The 25,084-nt window shown below is 53.5% G+C and overlaps 2 protein-coding genes across 2 annotated transcripts in view; both read right to left on the reverse strand.

The window, feature by feature from the left end:
- Positions 1 to 4,536: 4,536 nt before the first annotated feature.
- On the reverse strand, positions 4,537 to 8,372 carry FOXI1 (forkhead box I1). Its single transcript, XM_014850883.3, has 2 exons — positions 7,738 to 8,372; positions 4,537 to 6,241 (listed from the first exon to the last, which is right to left on the reverse strand). Exons 1-2 carry the CDS (start codon positions 8,312 to 8,314, stop codon positions 5,682 to 5,684), a joined length of 1,137 nt encoding a protein of 378 aa, XP_014706369.2. The 5' UTR covers positions 8,315 to 8,372; the 3' UTR covers positions 4,537 to 5,681.
- Positions 8,373 to 24,453: 16,081 nt separating this feature from the next.
- Positions 24,454 to 25,084, reverse strand: part of DOCK2 (dedicator of cytokinesis 2) — a 406,061-nt gene continuing 405,430 nt past the window's right edge. The window contains exon 52 of the mRNA XM_014850884.3: positions 24,454 to 25,019. Within this exon, the coding sequence (XP_014706370.1) occupies positions 24,963 to 25,019 (57 nt within the window). The 3' untranslated portion in view covers positions 24,454 to 24,962. The remainder of the gene's footprint in view (positions 25,020 to 25,084) is intronic.

Raw genomic sequence — 25,084 nt, forward strand, 5'->3', positions numbered from 1 at the left:
AACCCTCTTAGGACTCTACAGAGGGCTTCTGCCAGCCCCTCCTTCCCACAGCCCCTCTTGCACATTTTGGGGTTAGCACTTGGGTATTTATTTTCTCACTACCCTGTTTTAAATATTTTTACATTACAGTAAGAATACAGAATCATAGGGAAAGAAATAGAAAACACACATTTGGAAGCCATCTCTCGAGGCAGCAGTCTGCTTACATGGCTTCCCCTGGACAGGCAGAGGGGATCTGAATCCAGTTTGCTCTGATGCCAAGTCCAAGGCCATAAGCAGAGAGAGGCAGAGAGCAGAGCGTGAGGTGCTTGTGAGCCATGCAGACGAACATGGACCTGAAGGACATGGGACCACTGCAAAAGGAGGGAGTCACGACAGCCTCGCCCCCTGGGAGGCTCGCTCTCTGCATGGGGAGGGAGAGACTGGAGGCAGGAGACCATCTGGAGGCTATCCCTGAGCAGGAATGCAGAGATGACGGTGGCCGGATCTGGGGCAACATCTTTCTGAAGCCCATCAGCCCCCATATCATTGTTCCAGAGTCCGTGGAGAGAAAACCGTCTGTACAGTTAGAAGAGGAGAGGAAGGCAATTCTGCTCCCTGCAGGGATACTGTCTCCTAATTCCTAGATCACAGGTCTTTCCCAGCACACAGGGAAGAGCACCAGCTCTGGAGCCAGGCCTACCTGTGTCTGAGGTCTGCCTCTGATACTCACTAGCTGTGCGAGCTTGGAAAAGTTACTTAACTTCTCTGAACATTGGTTTACCTTTGTACCAAATTCAAACAACTGTAGCTGCAGCCTCAGAGCTTGTTGTGGTCATTACTAATCTGTGGAAGTGCTTAGGTCGCAGTAAGCGCTCAGTAAACTTTAAACAATGCTGGGGCATCAGCGGCCTGAGCTGGAAGAAAGACAGGAGAGTTTCCCAAACGGCTGCCCTGCTGTCAGGACAACCCTGCATTCTCGTTCTTCTGGGAGCCAAGGTCAGTCAGCTTGGGGTCCTGGAAGCTTCTGCAAAGGAGCCTCACACATCCAAGGGGCTCTTGGGGGCCCTCAGGGAGGAGGAAGGCAGCGGGTGGTGCCTGCAACGTTACAATACTTCCGCCCACTGGAGCCTCAAAGGAAGCCCTGAGTTGAGAAGGTCAAGTCCACAGAATTTTCACCGCAGCCCTGAGGAGAGACTCCCAGGCAGGTTAGCAGGAAAAGACGCTCAGCCCCTCTCCTCCGGGGCTGGAGGGAAGCAGGGGACAGTGGACAGGGTCTGCGTGCAGGCCAGGGGCTGAGCTGTGCCTTCCACAGGATAGGGCTTGGACCCCTGTCTGTTTGTGGCTGGCATGGCCCCTCCCGATTGGGGTGCTGTGTCCCCACGTCCCTCCAGCGAGAAGACTCGGATGGAGTCGTTCAACAGCAGGCCTCACACTGCCCACTTCTAGCAGGTATGTGATTTATCATATGGATAAATCATATGAGATTTATCATGTGGACCCGGGTCCAAGTCTCTGCGCCACTCCCTTTCACATGAGAGATTGAGGTGTGCTTCCTAGACCTCGCACCGTTTCTTCAGAAGTCGAATGGACGTGACAGAAGCACACTCACCTGACAGGGCTGTTGCAAAGATGACCTGCGACAGCCCTGTGCTGGAAGGCTCCCAGTGCCTGACGCAGGGCAGGGCTCAGCAAACGCGCCCGCTCCTCTGCAGCCCTCTTTCCCTCTCCTCAGGCTCTGCTCCCTCCCCCATCTCTGCCTCCTCTCTGCACCAGACCCTCCAAGGGGCGAAGGAGCACCTCGATGAACCCCCGCTTGCTTGGTGTTAGCATTTCAGAATATCGGGAAATTTATTTTTCTGACTCTCGTGCTCTAGATAAGCTGCTGTTCTCACACTGAACCACATTAACATGTTTCTAATGGTGCCGCCTAGGGGCCATGCCCAAACAGCATGGGCTCAGCCTGGGTCTGGTGTCACTGGAGGACCAGTCATGCGGTGGGGGATCACAGAACAACATGGCGGGTCTCTTGTACCCCGTCATTGGAGGAGCTGGTTTCTGCAACGCAGGACTGGGCTGACAGTGTGTTCACTATACATGAAGCTAAGCATAATGACAAAAAAATCTCCCCCACCAGACGAAGACTGTTAATATTTTGCAGGTGGTGTGTCTGGACTTTTCCCCTTGCAGTTTTATCTATTAGAATTAATGGGATTATTATATCATCCTATATTATACACATATGTTCTGCTTCGAGGCATGCTTTCCCCTCACATAACTGGAAAATTGAGACGCTCTGACTCAGGACTGGGGGATTGGAGTCAGGTGGGTGAGGGGAGTGTATGAACCAGTGATTTGGGGACGTCTTTTCACTGTCACTTCGACAATCCTTCAGCTCCAGTCTCACCCCCTCCATGCAGCCTCCCTGGGCTCTCCAACACCCAGGAAGCCCTCTTCTTAGACCTTTATTGGTGTTGGGGACATGTCCTCACTGTACAGCCCAAAGGTAGGAGGCTAATAAGTGCCTAAGTCCACGCATCCCACGGCACACAGAACGAACGCTGAGTGGACAACCAGTCCTCTTTCCTCCGTCCCTCCTTCCCTCACCTTCTTCCTTCCCTCCCTCTCTCCGGTTCTCATTTCTTCTCAGAGGAAGAGAACCTTAAGACACAGCCCATGGCAGCTGAGCGGGGCCACCCTCTTCTAGACCTGGGTCCCACCCTCCTGTGCACCCTGGGCGCCTCTCGCACCTCCTTGCCTGGGAGCTCCTGGCGCTGCTTCCAGGAACTCCATGAGTCACAGGAGAGGGTTGGCAGCTTTTCGTGTTGTCAGAGCCCTGCAGACATTCCTTTTACTGCCGTGCCCACTAAAGCCTGGGCTGAAGAAGAATGGAGACCTGACTGTTGTGGACCTTGGTTCTAAATCGCCATCTCCCTCCGGGCCTGGCTGGTCTCTGGTTGGGCCCCTTCACACCCAGGGTCTTGCCCACAGCGCACCCAGGTCAGACCCGCGGGGGAAAGGGGTGGGGCTCGAAGAGCAGCCAGTGAGATTAGCAATGGAAAGTGGGTGTTGCAGGGTCACTTTGGGTAAATTTGGTGGCAGTGGGATCTAGTGTGACAAAAAATCCTGGTCTGGGCTGCAGGGACCTGCATTTTAACTCTGCCTCTGACCCCAGCTCCGGGTGAGACTTGTGGAGTCCCCTTCTCTCCCAGACTCAGCTTTCCTTTCTGTGCAGCAAGGGGTCAGCCTACTCTGAGTTTCCCAAGGCTTTTTATGGTCTGACACCGTACCCCTTCCCTTTACATCCCTCAGCCACCAGCGCATCTGCCTCTATATGGGCCGGGAGAAGTCTGCTCCCCACGGGAAGGGATCCCCCAAGAAAGACTCCGACGGGTTTCTAAGGAGGCCCTGCTTTTTCTTTTCTCAGTTTTCCTGATTTTGCTGTCTCGTGGGAAGTCCTGGGCACCTGAGGGCTCAGTGCGGCAGATAAGAATTTCAGCCATGGTATCAATGGATCTGCCATGTTTGAATCCTGGCTGTGAGTCCTTGATCAATTTACGGCATCTCTCGAGGCCCCAGTTTTCTCACCTATAAAATGGAGAGATAAATAGTATGGATTGTGTTGGATTATTTTGAAGATTAAATGCAGTGAAGCAGGTCAAGTCCTAACTCAGTGCCTGGCACAGGGTAAATGTGCAATGAGTGCCATCGTCGTCATCATCGTCATCATCATTATTATTGTTATTGCTGTTATTTACCACCTGCCTTCTGATCCTTCGGGGAAAGCAAGCCTCCCACCTGGGTCTGAGTAGGCAGCTTAGCACGGCCTGTGCAGGTGGCCAGGGCACTCTGTGTGCACGCCCGAGGAGGGGACTCCAACCAGAATCCTCCAGCTTCCGCGCACAGGGCCTCCAGCACGCACTGTGCCAGGACCCCAGTGAATCGCAGCGTACACACTCGTGGGCCCTTGTGAGGATAAAGGAGCTCCCAGATGCGCAGCACTTGGCCCAGTGCCGGCCCACAGCCTCAGTGAGTTGTGGCCAACAGTACTGCTGTCATTGCCACTAGGATCAGCTGCATCTAAGGCTGTACTGCTGCGTGGCGAGGAGCAGGAGTCAGACGGCCTGGGCATGGACTGGCTGTGGACTTCAGGCAAGTTGCTTAACCATCCTGACTCTCAGTTTTCTCCTCTGTATGACGGGACAGTGCCACCCCCTTCATAGTGTCGTTAGGGGGTTAAAGGACCACAGCACAGTTATGAGGACTGCGTGAAGCTATGAAGCCTGCAATAGGCCCGTCCACAGTTCGTGTTCAGTGTAGACGTGTTCCTCCCATGCGCCTACCCCACTCTCAGGCTCCTCTCTTCTCCCTGGGGGCCTTTGTCTTGTCTCCACACCAGTGTGAAGGAGGGAAAGAGCCTAGATACCCATTCTTTCTCCGCCTCCTGAGCCCACAGCCTTCAGTTCCAGGCTGTACTTGGCCTCATGTTAAGTTGACCAGCAGAGGAGATAAAACTTACAAGAACGGGCCATGTGCAGTCTTTTTTTTTTTTTTTTTAATTAAAAAGAAAATAAGAAAACAAAAAACACTTCCCAGGTGTGCTGTGATGAAACATCACCGGCATGTAAAGTACATGGAAGAACAAGAGAAAACGCCCAGGAGCTGCCCCCGGCCGGCTGCGCGGTGGGCTGCGGGCCCTCCCTGGAGCCTTGTTTTCTCAGACAGTCACCTCTCCCAGGTGATAGAAAAGGAAGTGCTTATTCGGCCTTGTTTCTCTTGGAAGACTCGGCCGCCTCCAGCTCACTGGTCCATGGCATGCACACAGGAAGTTGGGCTTTACGAGATTTTGCAGGAGGGCAGTGCCGGGGGGGGGGGGGGGGGTTGGGGTGCACACCACTCCTCTCCCTGCCCTGATCCAGGGCCCCAGGGCTGGGGAAGAGACGTCCCTCTGTGGGGAGAGGCTGGACACATGGCCCTGCAGGGGCATGGGGCTGGGCGTCTGGAATGAAGCCCGCTGGTAGCTTCCCTCCTTGAGTGGAAGCCAAAGGACCCTCCTGCAGGTAAGTTGGGGGCCACAGAATAAGAACTCAGACCAGGACAAGACAGGCCCGGGGCTGGTGCTAAATTCTGTTGGCTGGCCGGAAGGCAGTGGGGAGATTTGGATGTGCTTGCCATAATCCGCTTTCACGTGACATTTCTTAGCTGCTCACCAATCCCTCCATCCCTGCCTCCGTTGGTCCAAACTGGGGTCACATAGACCCAGACTTCACTCTTGGCTCTGCCACTTGCTAGATTGTATGACCCTGGGAAAGTTACTTAATTTCCTCGAGCCTCAGTTTCCTCATTTGTTAAATGGGGAGGTCCATATGAACCCCAGAGGTGGCTGTAAATAGTAAGTGTGATCACGCCCTCAAAGAGCCTAGGACAGTGCCCAGTAGAGCGTCCATGTGCTCAACAAGTGGCCGCCAGGATTACTGTGATCCACGCACCAGTATTTCCCCTGCAAGGTTGGTGGGTGTGTGTGGACATATGTGTGACAAAAAGAAGGTTTACACAGAGTTCTAGAAAAAGAATGCATCCCCCTGAGCCTCCTGTGTGTGTCTGGGCAGCCCAGAGGTGTCGGAGCACAGGGATGCAGGCACGGAGGGCCTTCAGTGCCTTTCTCTCGGGCATGTCCATCCGGCCTGGGAGCTCTTCTGTTTCTAAACTTCGGTGCCCTCCCTGGGGTAGAGGCCATTGTTCACGTTGATGCTGTTGTAGAAATGAGGGCTGAACTGGTTGAGGACAGAGCCCCCGTAGCCGAGAGCGTTGGTGGGCATGGGGTTGGCCCATTCGCCCCTGCCCCCGTGGCCGCTGAGGTTGGTGAGGGGGGTGTAGGAGCTAAAGTTCAGCAAGTTCTGTCCCATCTTGTCAGTGGGCTCAGGGCTCAGTCCTGGCGTGGCCGCAGGGTGGCTCACGGGGCTCGACCCGCTCACATAGGCCGTCATGGTGGAGAGGAAGCTGTTGAGGCACGGGGTGCCCGACGGGGGAGGGGAGGGCCGCTTCTCTGGGGAGCTGGTGGTGCCCGGTGAAGTGCTGTCCAGGACGTCCTGGGGCTCCGTGGTCTTGGGGCTGCCGGCCAGGAAAGTGCTCTCCGCTTTCTCCGAGGCCAAGAAGCCAGTACCGGAGGAAACATCCGATTTCCTTTTCCTCTTCCTGCGGAAATTTCCATTGTCGAACATCTTCTCACAGTTGGGGTCCAGGGTCCAGTAATTCCCTTTGCCTGGTGCAAAGAGGGGAGAAGGTAAGTAGAGAGATGGACAAAATGCTCTGCTTCTGTTCCCTTTTTTTGTTGTAAACTAAAAACAAAGGTAATAAATGCAGACAGGGCACAAAAGGAGGGAGCTGAGAAACGGAGGAATTCCACCCACCGCAAACCACGCACCGCAGCCCCCTTCATCCAAGCCCCCACCCCCAAGCAGGCCCCCTGGGAGCACAGAGCAGGAGAGGCACAGGCAGGAGGAGTTTGCAGCGCAGTGTCTTTAAGAAGTTCAAGTACTGGGGATGGAGAGGGAGGGCGGGCTTCCGTTGCTGCCCTGAAAGAAAACTCAGGAAACAATTCAGGGCTCCTTGAAAGTCCTGGGCACGGGGTCCGAAGACGGACTTGAGTCCCGGCTTTGCTCCTCACTGACTGAGAGACTTCAGGTGAGCCTCAGTTTCCCAGTCTGAAGAGTGGGGCTGCTGTATGGGTCCCTTCTTCCTCAGGCTGACTGTGAGAAAGGATGGATGCCAGGAGTAAAAGGGTCTTGTAGCTGCGAGCTGCTGGCCCAGGGAAGCCTGCACCTGCCTGCACCCTGCCTGCTTGCCTCTCCACCCGTGGGGGACACCAGTCCAGTACGGTACCCCTGCCCACCTCTGGGGGACAAATAGTCCTGCCCTTCCCAGCCTCAGAAGGGGCGGAGGTGGGGTCCTCTGAGCAACACCCTGGCTTTCTGCAGTGGCACAAGAATGGGTTTTAAATCTGGGAAATGGATACGTGACTATATATCGCTCTGTGTACACCTCTGCATTTGAGAAATTCTTCATGAAAAAGGAGGAGTTCACAGGTGTTGGAGAGACTCCACTCAGATTCACGCTCCCTCACTATCACTTCATCTGTGTCACCCCAGGGGGGCTGTCTTCCCTCAGTGTTATTTCCCTTATCTGTAAAATGGGTTTAACGAGAGCTACCCTGCAGGGTGGATTAAAGGAGATCATGTAACGAGGGCAGGCGGCTCAACGTGGCCCTTAGTGGTTGCTCATCAAAGGTCAGATCTCCCCCCAGCAGGTGGGGACACACTTGAGCGTCGTCTAGTCCACTCGCTCACCCCCAAGGCTTTTCTAGGAGCTGGGTGCTGGGGATTCAGATTCATCATAGCAATTACTGAATCCAGGGAGCACTTGTTAGCACACATTATCTCATGACGCTGCCACAAGCCTGCAAGGAGCCACCGTTACCATCCCTGTTATGCACATGGGGAAACTGAGGCCTGGAGATCTAACCTGTCAGCGCCCCAGCCACAGTAGAAACCCAATCTGCCTCCAGGGCCCACATTCTTCTCCACTGCTGACTCCCCTCCACCCCCAGTGTTGGGGGGTACAGCCATATTCAGAACGTTCTAGAATGAGGCATCAGGGAGGAATGAAGTGAGCCTTCCCTGGGGACACCAGTGAGCTGCTGAAGCCACCGCCCTCCTCCACAGGGTGGGGGCCTCCCGCCCACGCTCGCAGCCCCCTTACCGGGGTCATCCTCGTCCCGGGGCACCTTCTTGAAGCAGTCATTGAGCGACAGGTTGTGGCGGATGGAGTTCTGCCAGCCGGCCTTGCTCTTGTTGTAGAAGGGGAAGTTGTCAGCCACGTACTGGTAGATCTGGCTGAGGGTGAGGCGCTTGTCGGGCGCCCCGTGGATGGCCATGGCGATGAGCGCCGAGTAGGAGTAGGGGGGCCGCACCAGCTTCATCAGCTCCTCCTGCGAGGGGATGGGCAGCCAGCCCAGGTCACCACCCCCCAGCCCTGACATGCTGGGCAGCAGCTGCCTTTGCACCCCGTATGCCTGAGGTAGGAAGGGGCCGGCGTTGGTGCCTGGCAGGTAGGGTGGCGGGGTCATGGCCGGCCCGTTGAGCCAGAGGTAGGGGTTGGGGGTGGCCCCGTACTCGCCGCCTCCCTCGAAGGAGGGGGGCCGCTGAGGGCTGGGCACGCCCTGGGGGTGGAAGAAGTTCTCATAGTAAAGATTCATCTCGGGGGGCTCCTGGCCGATGCTGGGGAACTGGGGGCTGCAGCTAGGGGGAGAGGGCGCCTGGAGGTCAAAGGAGCTCATGGTGCGGCTGGGCTGGCCGAGCCACCTGCCTGGCACCTGCACGGGGGAGCTGTCCCTGACAGGTGCTCAGCAGGCCCAGCCGCCCACTTATACCCCGCAGGCTTGGCTGTCGGGCCCCACCCAGGGGCGGCCACCTGCTGCAGGCCCGCCCCTCCCTCCTCCGTCCGACAGGGACAGCGCTGCACCAAGGGGAGGGGGCCTCCTGACGCTGACGACAGGCTCAGAGGGCATTAGAGATGAGATGAACCCTGACGGCGCGCCCCTCCTCCTGTGTCCTTCTCTCTCCTCACTTGCTCCTCTCTCTCATCTCCTGTCTCATTTTGTCTCTCTTTCCTCTTTCTCTGCTTCTCCCATTTTTCTCCCCTCCTCTCTGCCCTGCCATCCTCTCTGCGTCTGTTTCTGTTTCCCTCTGTCTTTCTTTCACATTTCCTTTCCCTTCTCTTTGCCTCTTATTTCCTCTCTCTCTCCTTTCTCCTCTAGTTTCTTTCCTACGGGCTGCTCTGGCCACATCTCCCTCCCTTGCTCTGTCTCTGTCTGAGTTGTTTCTAGCTCCTTCTGCTCCTCTGTCTCCCTGCCCTCGCTTCCTCACCATCTCTGCTTCTCTCCTTTCTTTCACTCTCTCTGTCTCACGTTTTCTCTGTGTCTCTTCCCTGTCCTCTCCGTCTCCCTCTGCTTTCCCACCCCGACCCTTCCTTCTCTGCCCCTCACCTCCACTGGACGAGGCACTTTATCAGAAGCCACAGTTTTTGGTCTTTTGAAGGGAAGACACACCTGGAGTTTCCAGGAAAGATCCTGGCCCTGGAGAATCAGGAGAGCAGAGAGGAAAAGGGCATCCAGTTACAGACAGCCTCTCTCCACACACATACACACTCACACACGCACACACGCACACACATGCACTGCAGCCAGGCAGAGAAGGAGCCGTGCACAAGGCCCATGGGTTCTCCCAAAGAGCAGCAAGGCTTGTAAAAATAACGACGAAGGAAGAGAATGTAAACGGGACTTCAGGGAAAAACAAGAGAGAACTTGCACCATCCAAGTTTCTTTCTGGCTGCAGGGACAAGGCAGCTCCCAGCTCCTTATCTGATCAAAGTCCTTTCGAGTTTTAGCTTGCAGAGGCCCCGGGGAGCCGAGGCCGGGAGGAGAGCCCTCACCTCCTCCACGGGCCACTCCCCTCACCCATCCCTGCCTCAGACTCCAGAGGCAGGAGCTCCAGCCTGGCCCAGCTCTCTGTGCCCTGTGGCCAGTCCCTCCCCTGCCTGGGCTCCATCTTCCATCTGTAGTTGGAGATGACTTGTCATCCCAGGGGCAGGCCCTCAGTCCTGGGAGTGGGTGGTGGTCCCCTTCTCCAGGGATGGGCAGCTGTCCCCTGAGCAGGCTTCAGTAGCAGCCTGAGACTTCTCTCTGGGATCAGCAGGTTGGAGACAACTTCGAGTCTCTCTGGTCACTGTCCCTCCGACCCTCTCGCCTCTACTTCCTCCTCCCCGTCCAACTTCCTCTCACTTCCTCCAGACCCCATGTGTCTTTGAGGCCCAAGAAGGAGGTCGCCTACTGTCTCAGCTGGACAAGATGCTTCTCAGAGGATTCTCCCCTCCTCGCTCTCTGCTCCCCTCCACAGTGGCATCAGGATACCCATGGGAACGTGGACGCCACTGAATGACTCTCAGTGGCAGCATTGTAGTGTCCAGAGGATGAATTTGGGTAAATGGGTGGGAGGGCTGCTCCCAGGCCCTGAGGAACCACCTGTCCCACCATGGAACAGTGAAAGAAGTGATTCTGAAAGGGCCTGAGGGCCCAGGTGAGCATGGGGTAAGCACACTTTGCACGTTCTTTCCAAACAGGAGAGCAAAAGAGGCTACATTTTTTTTTGTTTAGAGTTTCTCTACCAGGCCCGGCTTCCTGAGGGGCCCTGACTTAGAGGCCACCAATAGAACCCAAAGCCTCACAATGAACCTGGCAATGCCGCTTCTGATGATTCATCCTACAGAATTAAAAAGAGCAAGAATTAGCTACGGGGGTGTCCAACGCAGCATGATTTATAGCTGCACCAAACTGTCACTAACCTGAATGTCCAACAGTAGGGGATTGGTTAAACAAATTACACATTATCCAAATGATGAAATATTATGCAGCTATGAAAAAATATATTTTAGAATATTTGTGATATGGAAAGATGTTTATGTTCTAATAATATTATTTGGAGAAACTGGCTGCAAAATGCCATGATTTTGAGGGGGATAAAATATATATATTCATACATGTATTTGAAATATATAAATATAAATGCCAAACTGTTAATTATTATTCCTGGCTGGAGAAACAGATTGATTTTTGTGGTTGTTTTTCTGTCCTTTGATTTAAATGATTAGAGAAAGGCAAGCACACAGGTGGTTTGCTTTGGGGATTCAATAGAAAAGGCCAGCAAGAAGCCATAGAGGAGAGAAATAGCAGACATGGGCTCTGAGATCAGGGGGACCCAGGTTCAAATTCCAGCTTTGCTGCTGAATAACTGCAAACCTTGATGAGTGATGTAACTTTCCTTGGCCTGGGTTTTCTCAGGCAAAGATGGGACTGACGCCACTACTTAGCTCCCATGGTTGCTGTGAGCATTCAGCAAGGGGATCAAGGTAATCAAGGTGAGCATTTCACACGGTGCAGAGAAGCACTCAACAAACGCTCGCTATTACATGGGAGAGTCAACGTGCACTTGCTATGTACAGTCCATCCCTGAGTTTGCTACCTTAAGAGTTCACTGTTTCCTCTCAGTAGCCTGTGGGTGGGGCGCTGTGCTGGGGTGACAGTTAAGGAACAGAGGGAGGAGGACTCAGTGCAGACACTGACTGCACACCTGCCGTCTGTAGCTGATGGTCAGTGAGGCCCCGAGTCACATGAGCAGTTCATGGCTGAGCTGGGTCAGGACCCCATCTCCCAGCCCCCCTTCTGCCCTTTGCTGGGGTCTCCTTCCTAGAGGTGTTTTTGAGGGATACTCACCTGAGCCACCATGTCGCACCTGGGCCCTGGTTCTTCCCCTGGAGACAGAGAAAGCCTGGCGTGTCTGGGGAGTCCTCCCCACGTGGAGCCTCTGGCCCCGGGAGTCTGTGGCTGGGATCACAGCCTCTCATGCCTCCCTGCACCGGCCACAGGGTCAGGCTGGGGCTGCCCCAAGCACCCGCAGAGGCCCTCATTGCAGATTTTCATGAGCATGGCCTGTTCTTGGGGTGGGAACAGGAACTGTCTGTTCCTACACCCCAGGCGAGGGTTGGGAATGACATCCTGGAAGCCCACCTGACCAGTCCCAGGGCTTCTGGGAAAAGAATCAAATGTCCATAAACTAGAGGCCTTTCATAGACGAAATTATTTCAGGTTTTTTGAAATTTCCCAGAAGTGGCACTCCACACATGAGAAGACATGCCCAGCTGGACTTCAGGGAGAAAGACAGTAAGTTGGCATGCGGGGCCGAGCCAGCCTAGGTGGTGCTGGGGCTGCCGTTTGCACGTTACAGTCCAGAGAGAGGCCTCGAAGGAGAAAGACCACACATTCCGAACCCCAAGTTGGGATATCCGGGATCCTGATAAACATGGGCTCGGGGGTTGGCTGGAGCTGGGTCCATATCCCTGCCTGGCTATTTGGTAGCTGTGTGATCTTGGCTGTGTTTCTTAATCTCACAAGGCCTCAGTTTGCTTATCTATTAAATGGAGCTGCAAATAGAACGTGTCTCATGTGGATTTTGCTGGAAAAAGGGGTGTGACATATGTCAAGTGTAGAGCCCAAGATCTGGCAAACTGCTGCTGCTGAGGATGATGAGGATGAATGACTGGGTACCAGAGGACAGGGACTGGCGGGGAGGTGGCTGTGGGCAGGAGGCCCATTTGCTCTGGCTTTGGGAAAACCTTGCCACTTGGGGGCGCTGCCCGGGAAGGAGGGAAGGCTGCCGCCCTTCTGGAGTGTGTGCCCAGCAGTCAGCTGTATGCATCGCTGGGTCCAGAAGCCCAAGCTGGCTCAAGGCCTGCAGAAAGGGTGAATGCGCACAGGCCCCCACGCAGACCGTGGCCTTGACTTTCAGGGGGTAGAGGATGGTGGGAGGAAACAGGCAGCAGAGGGTGAACAACCAGAGACGAAGGAGGCAGGTGGCATCCGATTTGGCTGCTCCCGCATCACAGGACAGTGCAGGGAGCAGAAAGCTGGGGCTCTGGGTCTCCATCCTGACTCTACTCCGTAGGCACCCTAATACCTCAGAGAACAACCAATTGTTCTGGGCCTATTTCCTCATCTGTAAAATGGGGGGACCCATCTCCCCTCGAGTGTTGCTTTGAGGACTAAGCGCCAGGCTCGCAGCACATGCTCAGTAAATGTGAGCTCTCATGAGGGCCTCAGGGGCCCCAGGGTCGGGGAGAGGCTGGTGGCCCGACAACTCGTGGCCCTTACCTGCCTTCCCCCATCCCCTGTGAGAGGGGCTTGGCTTCTTGGGCTCCTCTCCTTTCCACACACAAAGCACAAACAGCTTCCGACTTCCAGGGTTTCTGGGAGCCTGATGGTGGACACAGGCTCGGACAGGGCATCAAGGGATCTGGGACTATTGGGATCTAGCTGAAACTCTCGGTGCCACAGTTTCCTTTTCTGTGAAATGGGGATGAGACACGGCAGTTCTCCCTACTGTCCATGAATAGCTCTCCATGGACGTCCATGAGCTATTATCTGGGCTTCCTGTCCCACTGTCTCTCAGAGTATTTTGGAGGCTGCCATGAAGCTAGCTTCTCTGGCCCGAGTGTGGGCTTCTGGGAAGTCTGGCCCAGCTGTCTGCCAGGCTCAAGCTGACCTTGATGCTCCCTCGGCGGCTTTTTGGCTTCTGGTTGAGCTTGAGGCTGGAGAAACCTAGACCAATACCGCCCTCTGGTGGCCGTCTCTTTAAAAGCAGGCAGCAGAGCACAGAGCCTGAGTGGCATTTCATGCCGTGGCCAAGGGTTTCCAAGCCCCTTTAACAAAAGGACAGGTTCCCTGGACCAACAGCAGCTTCAAGGAGGAAACGCACCCCAAGAGAAAAACATCTTAGCTCCACTGCGATGTAAATAGTGGGAACTGGGTTGGCAATGGGGCAATATGTCTTAGAAGGCAGCCAAGGGGTGGCCGGAGGGGCCCGGATTCTAATGCAGCTCCTCCGGTTCTGTTTTCTGAGGGCCTTGACATTGAATCTCAGAGCCTCTGTCTGAAAAATGAGGATTATCGGGGTTCCCTCCCTCAGAGGCCTGTGGCAAGGACTGAATGGGACAAGGTAGGTCATGCCTCTGAAGTGACGCTCGGTGATAATTCGTTCCTTCACCGGTTCAGCAAGGACCCACCCAGGTCTCCACTGTAGCACTCTGGGCTGGGGTGCCGTCATGTCACAGTGTTGAGGTCACACCCCTCGGGATTTGCCATCCTTGTGTGGTGCCTGTAGTTTGACTGACTTATAATTTTTTAGTTGGCTCTCATGCTCTTATTTTTACTTAATGAATTTATTTAGAAAATAAATTTCATGTGCTATCTGGAGACAGATCATCAGTAATCAGTATCACTTGCCATAAATAAAATAAAAAGAATGAGCATTTATTTAGAGCCCACCCTGTGCTGGGCACAGCCTGAACTCCTCCCCTGTGTATCTCAGTCAGTCCCCATCCCAGATGTACTATAATTATCCCCACTTGCCAGGTGGGTAAACTGAGGCAGTGCAGGCCTGAGCTTGCTCACTCTGCTACACTGTGAGATCAGCGAGTGTCAGAGCGCTGATGAAACACACTGGCCAAGGACCTTCTCCTGGGGGAAGGAGAGGGATCTGAAGAGGATTGAAAAGGGAGGGATTTCTCTCATCATGAGAGTAGTAGGCAGAATCACGACCCCACCTCCAAGATGTCGACGTCCAAGCCCCTGGAAGCTGTGAATTTGTCGTCTTCCAAGATAAGAGGCACTTGGCAGAAGTGATTAGGTTGAAGACCAGATGGAGCGATTATCCTGCTTTATCCAGCTGGGTCCAGAGTAATCAGAATCGTCCTTACCAGAGAGAGACAGAGGGAGAGCGAATAACAGAAGAAGAGGCGTGACTGCAGAAGCAGGGGTTGGAGCCATGCAGGCGCGAGCCAAGGTGTGCTGAAGGCCTTCAGCCTTTAGAAGTTGGAAGAGGCAAGGAAATAGCTTGTCCCCTGGAATCTTCTGAAGGAACCAGCCCTGCTGACACGAGTAAGACTTTGATTTTCACCTGTGAGACTTATTTCAGAGTTCTGACCTCAAGAACAGGAAGAGAATACGTTTATTTTGTTTCAAGTCGCTAACTTCGTGATCATTTGTTATAGCGACAATAGAAAACGAATACAATTGGATTCCGTGTTGTGTGAAGCTGTGACCCGGTCCACCCACCATACCACCAGCAGCCTTTGTCCTGCACCTAGGGAAACACCGTCTGCGGGACAAGGCGTTCCCCTCTCTCCCCCTTCCCCTCCTTTCCCCTCCCCTCCTCCATCTCTGGGGGGAGAACACTGGTTGACTGGGGGCAGTGGCTCTAGGCTGGGCTTGGGTACTTATTCCTTATATTTCTCTGGGACTTTGGTGAGCCATGATGGCCCCTCTGAGCCTCAGTTTCCTCATCTAGCAAATAGGAGGCAAAGCTGTGTGGTTTTGAAGGACCCGCCGAGCAGGTTCCACCTGTGGAGCTTATTAAAACCTGCTCTCCTTGGTCCAGGCCCCAGAGAGTCTGATTTGTGAGGCCCACGTGGGGCCTGCACACAGATGTTCTTAATGAGCTCCCTAGGCGCTCCACTGCACACTTAGCTTAGACAGCAAGTGATCTGGGGATCTAGGCTGTGTCTCCAAAGTTATCTTGTGGAAACATGCCACTCAACTGCCTGTTCCTTGGAGCCCAAAGCATAAAGTCCCTGTTCTACCACTTCCAAGCTGTGTGACCTGGGACAAGTGCCTGTGCGTCTCTGGGCCTGTTTCCTCACTGTAAACTGGGACTAATAATAGTCTATATTTCAGAGGGTGGTCGTGAAGTTTCAAATGTTATTAAGTGTAAATTGCTAAGAACAGTGCCTGGCACATAGTAGGTCTCATGCATGTTGCTTCTCAAAGTACCAGCTCCTCAGCATGTCATTCAAGACCCAGGACACAGCTGGACACAGCCAACCTCTCCTGTCCCATTCGTGTCCACTCTCTATGCCCCTTCTCGGGTTGTGGCCATGTGAGCTTCTCATGCTTGCTCAGGTCCCAGCCTGTCCACTTCCTCTGGAATGCCTCCTCCCTCGTCTCCACCTGGAGAACTCTGACTTACCTTTCAATGCCAGCTCAATGCCACCTCCCCCAGGCAGCCTTCCTCCTGGTTTCCACCACTGCTTCCTCCTCCCGCTGGGTCCCTCCACACCTGGAACCCACCACGGGTCACGCTTTGCTGTGATGACCAGTTTATTGCCTGACTGGGACCTTTGAGGGCCGGGATGGTGTTTCCTTGAGGGCTTTGGACCCTTAGCTCTTAGCGCATTTGTGAGGGAGAGAGAACAGACTGTGGGAGGAGCTCTTTTCTTTGGTTTGTCTTGTGGAAACTGGGGCTGCAGTGGTCACTATCCCGTGGGTCCCCGTGAGTCAGAAATGAGCTCATGCCTCTGCCTGGCCCGGTGATCGTCCACTCTCATCTCTGTGCACCTCCTCATGGTCAAGTGTGAGTACCCAGAGCCCAGCTGGGTGGGTTTTCATGTGACCTTCCTTGAACGCGGTTCCTAAGATCCAGGGAAACCACACCTATTCACCTGCCAATGTGGACACTTCGCCTTGAAAGCCAGGCAGCCACTGTTCACAGGAACCTCATGTGTTACTGTGGGTTCATTGGTTTAAACTTTTGCTAATTAACATTGGATTTTTTATAACATTTAACACTAACTACATTATCTATTTTAAATTTAAAAAATAACTCTTTTTAACATCAGTATGACTCTTTGGGGTCTGTGACAGGGACAGATTTTTCACAAAATCTACTTCCCTTCCCCCCCAATTTCCTAAATAGTCATAAAGAACTGGATCCAACTCCCTTAAGAATTTCCTCATCGGAGTCATTAAGAGTTGAGTCTAAGGAAAACGATACGGTTAATTGTGCTTATTAGTATAAGAGTTTGGGTTATTAGCTCTTCTGATTATAAGGGTTATTTATTATAAACCTCTTGATAGATCGCATTAATATTTTATAACTCACTGTTGAAGCCATCCAGCACAGGACCCACCCTGAGTGTTTGCTAAGAATCAACTCTTGCTTGTCTATACCTGTCCTGTTCTTGGGTTATAGCTTTCCTTTGGGAAAGGGAGAGCGAGAGTTATTCTGGACCCACGTCCAGAACTTGGCACTGGTCAATAAGCTCTGTTCACAAGATTGTTTTAATTCCTACCATTAGTAAACGTTGTCTCTTTAAGCCAAGTCAAGCAGTTGAGCCAATGGCTGTCTGGAGCCCCTCTCTAATGGGTGGGTCTTGGGCATGAATCAATCAATGATCTTTGAGCCCTCACTTCCTCTTAAAGAAAGAGGCTAGTGAGCAACCCCTTGGCTGCTGTTGTGTCTCTAGCATCTGCTGCAGCACCGGACAATCGTACCTGCTCACTCACTTCTGTGGCTGTTGGAGTGATTGCCCTGGTGGCATGGACCTGTGGGGCAGAAGTGGGAGGGCCAGGGGCACCGTGGCAGTCCACGGTGAGTCCTCTGAGCTGGATATGTTCTTCCAGTTTGCTCAGTGCTGAGACACAGCAGGTCTCTTTGAGGGTCCCTGGGAGACGCCTTGGCCAGGCCCCAGAGCAGACAGGTCTGGTGCAGCGGTCTGGGTGTCACTGATAATATAGCTGCCACCAGCCAGACGCACGCTGAGGGAGGATCCCCACCCCGAGCTTGCTCCTTCTGAGAACAGGGTGGGCAGGTGAGTGGTGCGGCTTCCAGTGCTGTCCGCTGTCACCGCTAAAGGGCTCGCCTCTTCTGAAAGAGACTCTTGTCAAGAGTGCTCAACTTAATGAGCCTGCCCGGCTGACTCGGGGAGAACTGGGAAACATCACTGCCCCATGACCTTATCCTCCAGCTGGCCTAATGGCTATCTGGCATTGTCCCTTGTCACAGACGAGGAAACTGAGGCTTAGAGAGGTCAAGTGCTTTTTCCAAGGCCACGCTCTGATTACATCTCTCGAGGAACTATGGATTCTTCTGGAATGACATTCTCTCATTGATAACCTCAGGGATTTCTGGGGGGCTTCCCAAGTGAAAGGCAGAGAGAAAGGGTGCCGTCTGAGCCTGCGTCAATTTGGGGGCCGTGTCCTTCTGCAGACCAGTTCTTCAGATCAGAATTCTCCCTCAATTGGCAAAAAACAAACCAGAAACAACCAAGCAACAAAAATTGTGGTGGGGACAGTCCACCTGGCCTCCTAGGCCCAGCAAATGTTCGGAACACGGGGTTCAAATGGAAGAATACGAGTGAGGAGCCTGAGCGGGGTGAGGTCTTGTCTGGCTGGGTGATCCCATAGCTTCCAGTGGGAATAGGTTAAACCTGCCCCACCAGGCTGCCTCGGCCACCACCTGGGGCCAGTGAGGCATTTGGATGGAAAGCTGACCACTACCCCTACCTGCACCCTGCACCGCCAGGCTGGCCGGCCACACTCCCCGAGTTCGGGCTGATCCTGATGTAAGGAAAATGCTGTATGATGTGGTGTGAGATCTGTGTGGAAGCAGAGGATTAGTTAGTTCTCACTTTGACTGTGAGAAACAGATCCAATGTTCTCCACAGAGCCTGTCCAAGGCTGTGGGAGTGGACGGGCAGGCCCGTCTGCGAGCAGCCAGCCGCCTCTACAGCTTGTCATGAGGCCGCGGCCCACACGGCGACGCAGCTCCTTGAGTTGCTCCCCAGCCTTCCCGCCTCACTTCTCCCTTCCTTCACTCTGCTGCCTGGACCTGCCCTCCCAAATAAAGTGCCAGCTTTTAATCCCTGGCTTGTGTTTTCTTGGCCAGCGCTTCTCAAATGTTAACGTGCATTCGAATCCCCAGGGGCTCTTGTTAACACATAGAGTCAATTCAGCGGTCGGGGTGGAGCCCGAGCTCCTGCATTTCTAACGAGCGCCCAGGTGATGCTGAAAATGCTGGTCTGCAGACCACTCTGGAGTAGCGAGATTCTAGGGGACCCAGGTTATCATTAATTGGAACAGAGTACATTTAGAAAACAAACTCTCGCGATGGGATTTCAGAGCTGCATTGGCCATGTTTCTGAGGGCAATAGGCCCTCACTGCTGGTAGCAGGTGGGGGGTAACAGCACACAGTGACGTCATAATTTCTTATGCTTCCACCTGTGAGACGAGGTGCAGGTGGAGCATGGCGCTGGGTGACCAAGTAGCTGGGGTGCTTAACTGGTTACACGATAATGAAATTGCAAAAACTGGAGTAGGTTGGCTACTTTGACCACACTGGAGATCTTCCAAAGAGAAAATGATGGGCTGGGGCAGCGGCAGCAATATTCTCAAAGTCAAAGGGCCTCTGTATTAGTTTACTAATGCTGTAAGAAATTGTCACTGCTTAATGGCTTAAAGCAACGCAAATGTGTTATCTTAGTTTTGTGGATCAGAAGTCGACATGGGTCTCGCTTGGCTAAAGTCAGTGTTGGCAGAGCCATGCTCCTGTCTGGAGGCTCAAGGGGAGCATCTGCGTCTTTGCCTTTTCCAGATACTAGAGGTTTCCTGCATCCCGTGGCTCATGGCCCCTTCATCCTTCTTCAAAGCCAGCCAGGAGCAGTGAGCTCAGCTCACAATGCATCCCCTTCTGCTGCCTCCCTTTTCCACTTTTAAAGACCCTTGTGGTTGCACTGGGGCCCCCTGGATAATCCAGGATGCTCTTCCTTATTTTAAGGTCAGCTGATGGGCAACCTTAATTGCATCTGCTACCTTCCTTCCCTTTGCCACGTGACCTGACATGTTCAGTTTCTGGGGTTAGGATGTGGACATCTCTGAAGGGTGGGAGGGCATTATTCTGCCTATCACAGCCCCTGTGGAAGTTCCAAGAGAGACGCTATCTCACGCAGTTGCAGAGCAGACTGTGCTGAAATTGGGTCAGAATCTGATTATAAGGGTAACAGAGTTTCAAAGACACTGATGCAAAGCTCAACAAGTCTGCAGTAGTCGGGGCCCTGGAAGGAAAAGAACAGATCCTAACTGATGTAGGACCATTTGGTGTCTGAGCCTGAGAACCTCGAAGCTGAAAAACCTCCTGCCCGGCAGAAGCAGCCCCTTCTCTCTCTTCAGAAGAGAGCAGCCTCCTCTGTCTTGGAGATTCCGCTGCAGCACATGCCCGGCTAGCTGACGCTCATTCCCCTGAGAACTGACCCGCCACCACCTCTCACTGCCTCTGCCCGGTCACCGGGGAGGGGTCCCAGCACAGCCGGAGAGAGACACTGCGTGTCCTGCTTTGGGAAGCTACAGCTTACACAGCAAGGACTGGGCACCTGGCTGGTAGGTACCAGGAACACGCATGGGAGTGGAACTGAGGGTGCTGAGGCTTAAGTGGTTGTAGAAAACCAGGCTGGATAGGGGAGAATTCACTGGCATTGGGCTGTCATTCCTTACTCAGGATTCAGTGTTGTGGCAAAGATATCTGGAGCTGGTTTTAATAATTTCCCGAGATGGTTCCTTGAAGCTTGAACTGATGGTGGCGTGCAGTCAATGGGAAGGAGATGTCTTGGTTTAGTTGAGACTATTGTTGAAGAAAGGGCCTGCCACATTTCACCAATGTGAACGTCACCAGTTTTTAGGGTTCCAGGGGTCAGGACACTCTGGGACAGCCCCTTTAATATACATGACATGCTGTTGCATCTCACATTTCCTTCCACTAGAAAAGAGGCGTGGAAGTTGATGAGCCTTTTTGGATTTTAGACAAAGAAAACTTGGGAATACTGCTTCACACTATATCAAGTGACTCTGGAGGATGCAATTTGAGTGGGGCCTAGAGAAGAAAGTTCTCTGTAACAGGGCCAGGCTGTGGGTCAAGCGGTTCTGTCTGTGGGGCCCTAGGGTCCAGCAGATCTGATGACACAGGAGCTGTTTGCCGTGGACGTGGACGCCGAGTGGAGTCTCTAACGAGGCCCCACAGGATGATCACCGCACAGACCTGTAGGAATCTAAAGCAATGTTCTCTTTGACCCTCTGCTTGAAAAATAGCTCCCAGAGTGCTACCGGCCTCCTAGCAGAGGCTGAGCATCTTACTGGGGGACACCAGGTGACAGTGCCACCTGAGATGCCCATCATGGGTGTCATGAGCGTCTCTGAGTCAGAAGGTGAGTGGACAAGGCAGAAATCCATCATATTATGGAAGTGGAACATCTGGGACCAGGCTCAAGCAAATCTGGAAGATATGAGGAAATCAGGTGAATCGGTGCCCAGAATCCCAGGGCACCTCCTTTCGCTTCACTGATCTCTCTCCTTCATCCCACACCTATGGACTCATGGAGGGGTTCCGTATGGCCAGCTTATGGAGGAGGAAGGACGAAAGCCTTGTTTACTGACGCGGGCCTGCTATGTTGGCACTAGCTGGAGATGGGCTGAGGCTGCGTTGCAGCCCCGCTCAGAGCTACAAGCAGTACACTGGGCTGTGCCCTTATAAAAGAGGGAAACATGAGCTGAGACAAACGTTTACACTCCTGGGTAATAGGGAATGGCTTGGCTGGTTCAGAGGACCGAAAAGAATAATCCTGGAAGGTAGATTACTGGGGTCTAGGGAAGGAGGACATGCACGGTCCAGCAGGAGTAGAGTCACAGCCTGCCGATCCACGTTTTAATGCCCACCAGAAAGACCACAGATCAGTCTCGCAGGAATCAGGTGACGTGGATGACCAGTCCTCTCGCTCAGCCTTGCTCCTCAGCCGTCCCTTGCTTGCTCAGCGGGCCCGCGACACCCGCACAGTGGAGGCTCTGCATGGGTCCAACAGCATGGGATCCCTCCCATACAGGACAGCATAGTTATTACTACTACTCAGGGACCAACCCACCAGCCGCAGAGAAGGACGCTGAGTCTGTGTCATGGCACCATTCCTCAGGCCAGCACAGGAACACCCCGCCTTCCATCACCTCCTATCACGTCCCCCCTTTCTCACTCCCCAGGACTGCTCAGACCCCAAAAGCACCGGCATTCAGTCATTGCCTGAAGATCTGTCTCCTGGGGACCCAGAGCTATGATGGGAAGGCAGGGGCACCCGGGGTTCAGAGCAGCAGCAGACAGATGTGTCACAGGTTAGGATGTCTGAGGGCAGAGCCCAGCCCGGCTTTAGACGCTAGGAAGGACATTTGTTTCTCTCATTTCTCCTACTTGCTAACATAAGTCTGGAAGAAAGAAAGAAAGCTTCCATTCCATGCTCAGAGATGAGGCTAAAAATGCCCCTCCCTTAAGCAAAGGGAACTTGGTGCCCTAGATCACACTAGAGTGTGAATGGCAGATACCAGCTCTCTCTCAAAGGCAGAGGAAAGGAAACCAGAAAGCAGAGGGGGGGGCTCTGGGTGCTTTAAGACAGGGTGAGGGAATGCCACTGAGGGGATTACCTAGAAGGAGACCCAGGCTGAGAGTAGGGCAGGCGGGATGCCAGACTGAGCCCTGCTGATCACAGCTGTGGGGCCTCGGGTGCATCACTTTGTAGAATGAGAGGGTTGGATGACGTGATCTCTAAGGGTGCCTGAAAATGCTACATCAGGATGGACAAGATAAATCAAGTAGGTCCTTCCTCCTTCCTCCCATACTGTCTCTTCGCCCACCCTGTCCCATCTTCCCTCCCAGGAGCTCTGAGGGCAGACACACCCTCCCTTGACGTTACTAGCCTGTTGAGGACAGATCCTGCTCACAATAAGGAGCACCCATTGTCACAAGGAGAGCCGTGCTGGACACACAGCCCCGCCCTCATTTCTCCTGGGTGCCATCAGGGGCCCTGTGGGGGAGATTGTCAAAACGGGCATGGAATATACAGAGTCTGACACCAAGCTGAGGTCAAACGCAGGAAGGCAACGTGGGGATTAAGGTCACCAGGCTGGAAGTGCACAGAGCTGGCTGTGCCCCTTACAGGTAGAGTGACAAGGGCACAGAGCAAGCTCCTCGAGCCTGGGTTTTCCCATCAGTGTGGGTGGGACGCTCGTCCCTGCCTCGTGGGTGTATGGAGATTTAAGGGAAAGTGCGCAGTAAATGGCAGCTGTATTATCATTGGCGTTTGTTACCGTTATTACTGTTGCATTGTTGTTACTGCCACGCAAGCACAGCCTCTGGAATTCTCCTGACAAAGTGTCAAGTGGGTCATCAACTGTTAGGTGACAGTCCTAACTGAAATGAGATTCGACTCTCAAACTCTGTTTAAATAAGGATCCACGAGTTTCACTTTTTGCTCTATTTCTATGGAAAGAGAAGGAGTGCCCAAGGCCCCTTCAGACTTAATAAAAACTCATAGATGCTGATAATTTTCAGGAAATGGGACCTCAGAGATACTATTACCAGGGCCACGCACTGTTGCATGAGATCAGAGTAATGGAAGTTTTAGAGGTTAAAGCTGACTTTCTCCAGATGTAGCAACAGACTCTGTATCCAGGTGTTTTGCAAGACTCCTTAGGGAGAAATGACACCTGCAGTTTCAAGGCCTAAGACAGTATCTGTTTTTCTGCAGTCATGGGAAAGGGGGAATCATTTTCTCGTCTTTGCTGACATTGTTCCCACTAGCAGTTGGAAGCGCGGACATGTCAAGGTTAAACATCGGGATTTCGTTAGTTTGGACTGAGAAACAGCAGGCCTGAGCAGCTCAAACCTGTGACCTGGAGAGGAAAGGGCAGGACTGACAGAGACGGCAGGGGACGCAGAGCTCCGGTGTCTCCATGAAGCCACAGAGATGCCAGCGGCCCACTCCTCAGCCTCTCAGGGTCACTCCTCGGTCCACGTGCACTCCCCTAGCCCCTTTGGAAAGGAACTTAGCCAGATCCCAAGCCTCTGGGTGCTGTCTCCTCACCTGAGGGGACCCAGGACGCAGACAAGACCCCAACCGCCAGTGTCACAGGACCTTCTGGACTGTGGAGGAAATTGGAAGCTGGACCAGCAATTGGTGAGGGGACACAGAGGCCACAAGGAAGAGACTGGGGTTGACAAAGTCTACAGGGACTCAGGATGTCCTGTATACGAAGGCGTCCAAGAGACAGCACAGGGCAGTGGTTACAAGCCAAGCTGTCCGCCCGGCCGCCCGGGTTGGAACCCCAGCCTGTCCACTTACCAGGTGTGTGACCTCGGGTCACTCCCACCTTGGGCCTCAGCTTCTTCATCTGGGCAATAATCGCACCCACCTCCTAGGGCTGCTATCAAGATTTAGGAAGCTAACTCCTGCCATGTCTATAACACTGTACTGGGGACAGTCAGAGCTCAATAAATTTGAGCTGTCATCGTGCTCATCTCTCATGCCTCACTATCCCCAGGGACTCGGCCCCAAAGAAGTGAGCTTCTCCCCAGGGGCCTCTAGATGGCTCGAGCTCTGAACCCCATGTTGCCCTGCACCTAAATGCACCCAGTATCCATTTCCTCCCCAGATGGAGTCCTCAGCCTCCCGCCAGGAGCCCTCCCCTGCACGGCCCCCTGCGGGCTGAGGAGGGGGGGCCCCCTCTGCTCCCATCCTCTCCGCTCTGCTGGAAGGAGCTCCTTGCCTCCTTTGGGCCTCATCTGAGGGGTCTGGGGAGTCCTCCAAGAGAAGCTACCTCTTCTGACCTGCTGATAAGATCCAATGGCTGGACCGTCAGTCACTGGGCCTCAGCCGTCTCTTCCTTACCCTTGAGCATTTGTTTGGGTGGGTTTGCCATCTCTTTCTAGAAGGAGAGAAATGTCCTATGACACTCCCCACTGTGCAGATCTCATGAGGAAGATTCTGGCATTTTTTGGAATCCCTGGGCCCCAGCATTTGGTCCCTAAGGAACTGGAGTCATGGAGAAGATTCTTGGGGGTGGCATGAACGAGGTGTGCTACTTTGGCATTGGGATGGGCTGGAGCCAGGCCCCGTAACGCTGCTGCAGGCCCTGGGCCAGCCTGCCTTCCCGACCGTCTATAGGAGCCACTGGCCCAATCCTGGGCCTCAGGGATTCAGCCAACAGAATTATGCGACAAGGCTTCCTTGAGCCATGGCACCGTTTTTATTGTCAGTAGGAAAAAGCAACGCTTCGGAGATGATCAGCTAGAAAAAAGACTTGGTTGTATTAAAAATGTCAAGTACAAAACTGTTAGGCAAAAACAAAAGAATATTTAAAAGGCTTTTCTGTTAAGTGCTAGGACTTAGAAAATGAAATCAAAATACAGTTCCTTATGCCTAAGAAACTGGGTTATAAAACATGGGCCAAGGATCTGGGGAGAGCGTGGGGAGAAAGCATTCTTGCTGGTTCCTCGTGAAGCCAAGAATCCAGGGTGGGGCGGCCTCGCCCACCGCTTGGGTCATTGCCCAGTGATGTGGGTTCTGTTACCATTGGGTTCTGGGGCCCGGATCAGCCCCACTTCCCCTGTCCAAGTGAGGGCAGCTGATGGCCTGTCTCCCACTCCTCAAGGCCTCAATGTCCCACCATGTCTCTCCTCTTTGGGAAACTGCTCTCCCCGGCTCCCTGGGTGCAGCCTTGGGCAGCAGCATCTCATGAGTCGAAGGATAGGACGTCATGCTTGCCTTCTTCAGCACCTTTGCTGGCCAGCTTTGTGGAAGAAGAGAAGAAACACAACACCAAGTGGGATTCTCACAAGCAGCAAAGCGGGGCTT

This window comes from Equus asinus, chromosome 9, assembly GCF_041296235.1.
Source record: "Equus asinus isolate D_3611 breed Donkey chromosome 9, EquAss-T2T_v2, whole genome shotgun sequence".
Lineage (NCBI taxonomy): Eukaryota > Metazoa > Chordata > Mammalia > Perissodactyla > Equidae > Equus > Equus asinus.

Bases quoted from the DNA above. Each gene is read 5' to 3' on its own strand.
- FOXI1 (XM_014850883.3), bottom strand. From the start codon at position 8,314: ATGAGCTCCTTTGACCTCCAGGCGCCCTCTCCCCCTAGCTGCAGCCCC. The intron at 6,242-7,737 runs GTAAGGGGGCTG...TCTTTGCACCAG, and splicing joins CCGGGACGAGGATGACCCCG to GCAAAGGGAATTACTGGACC.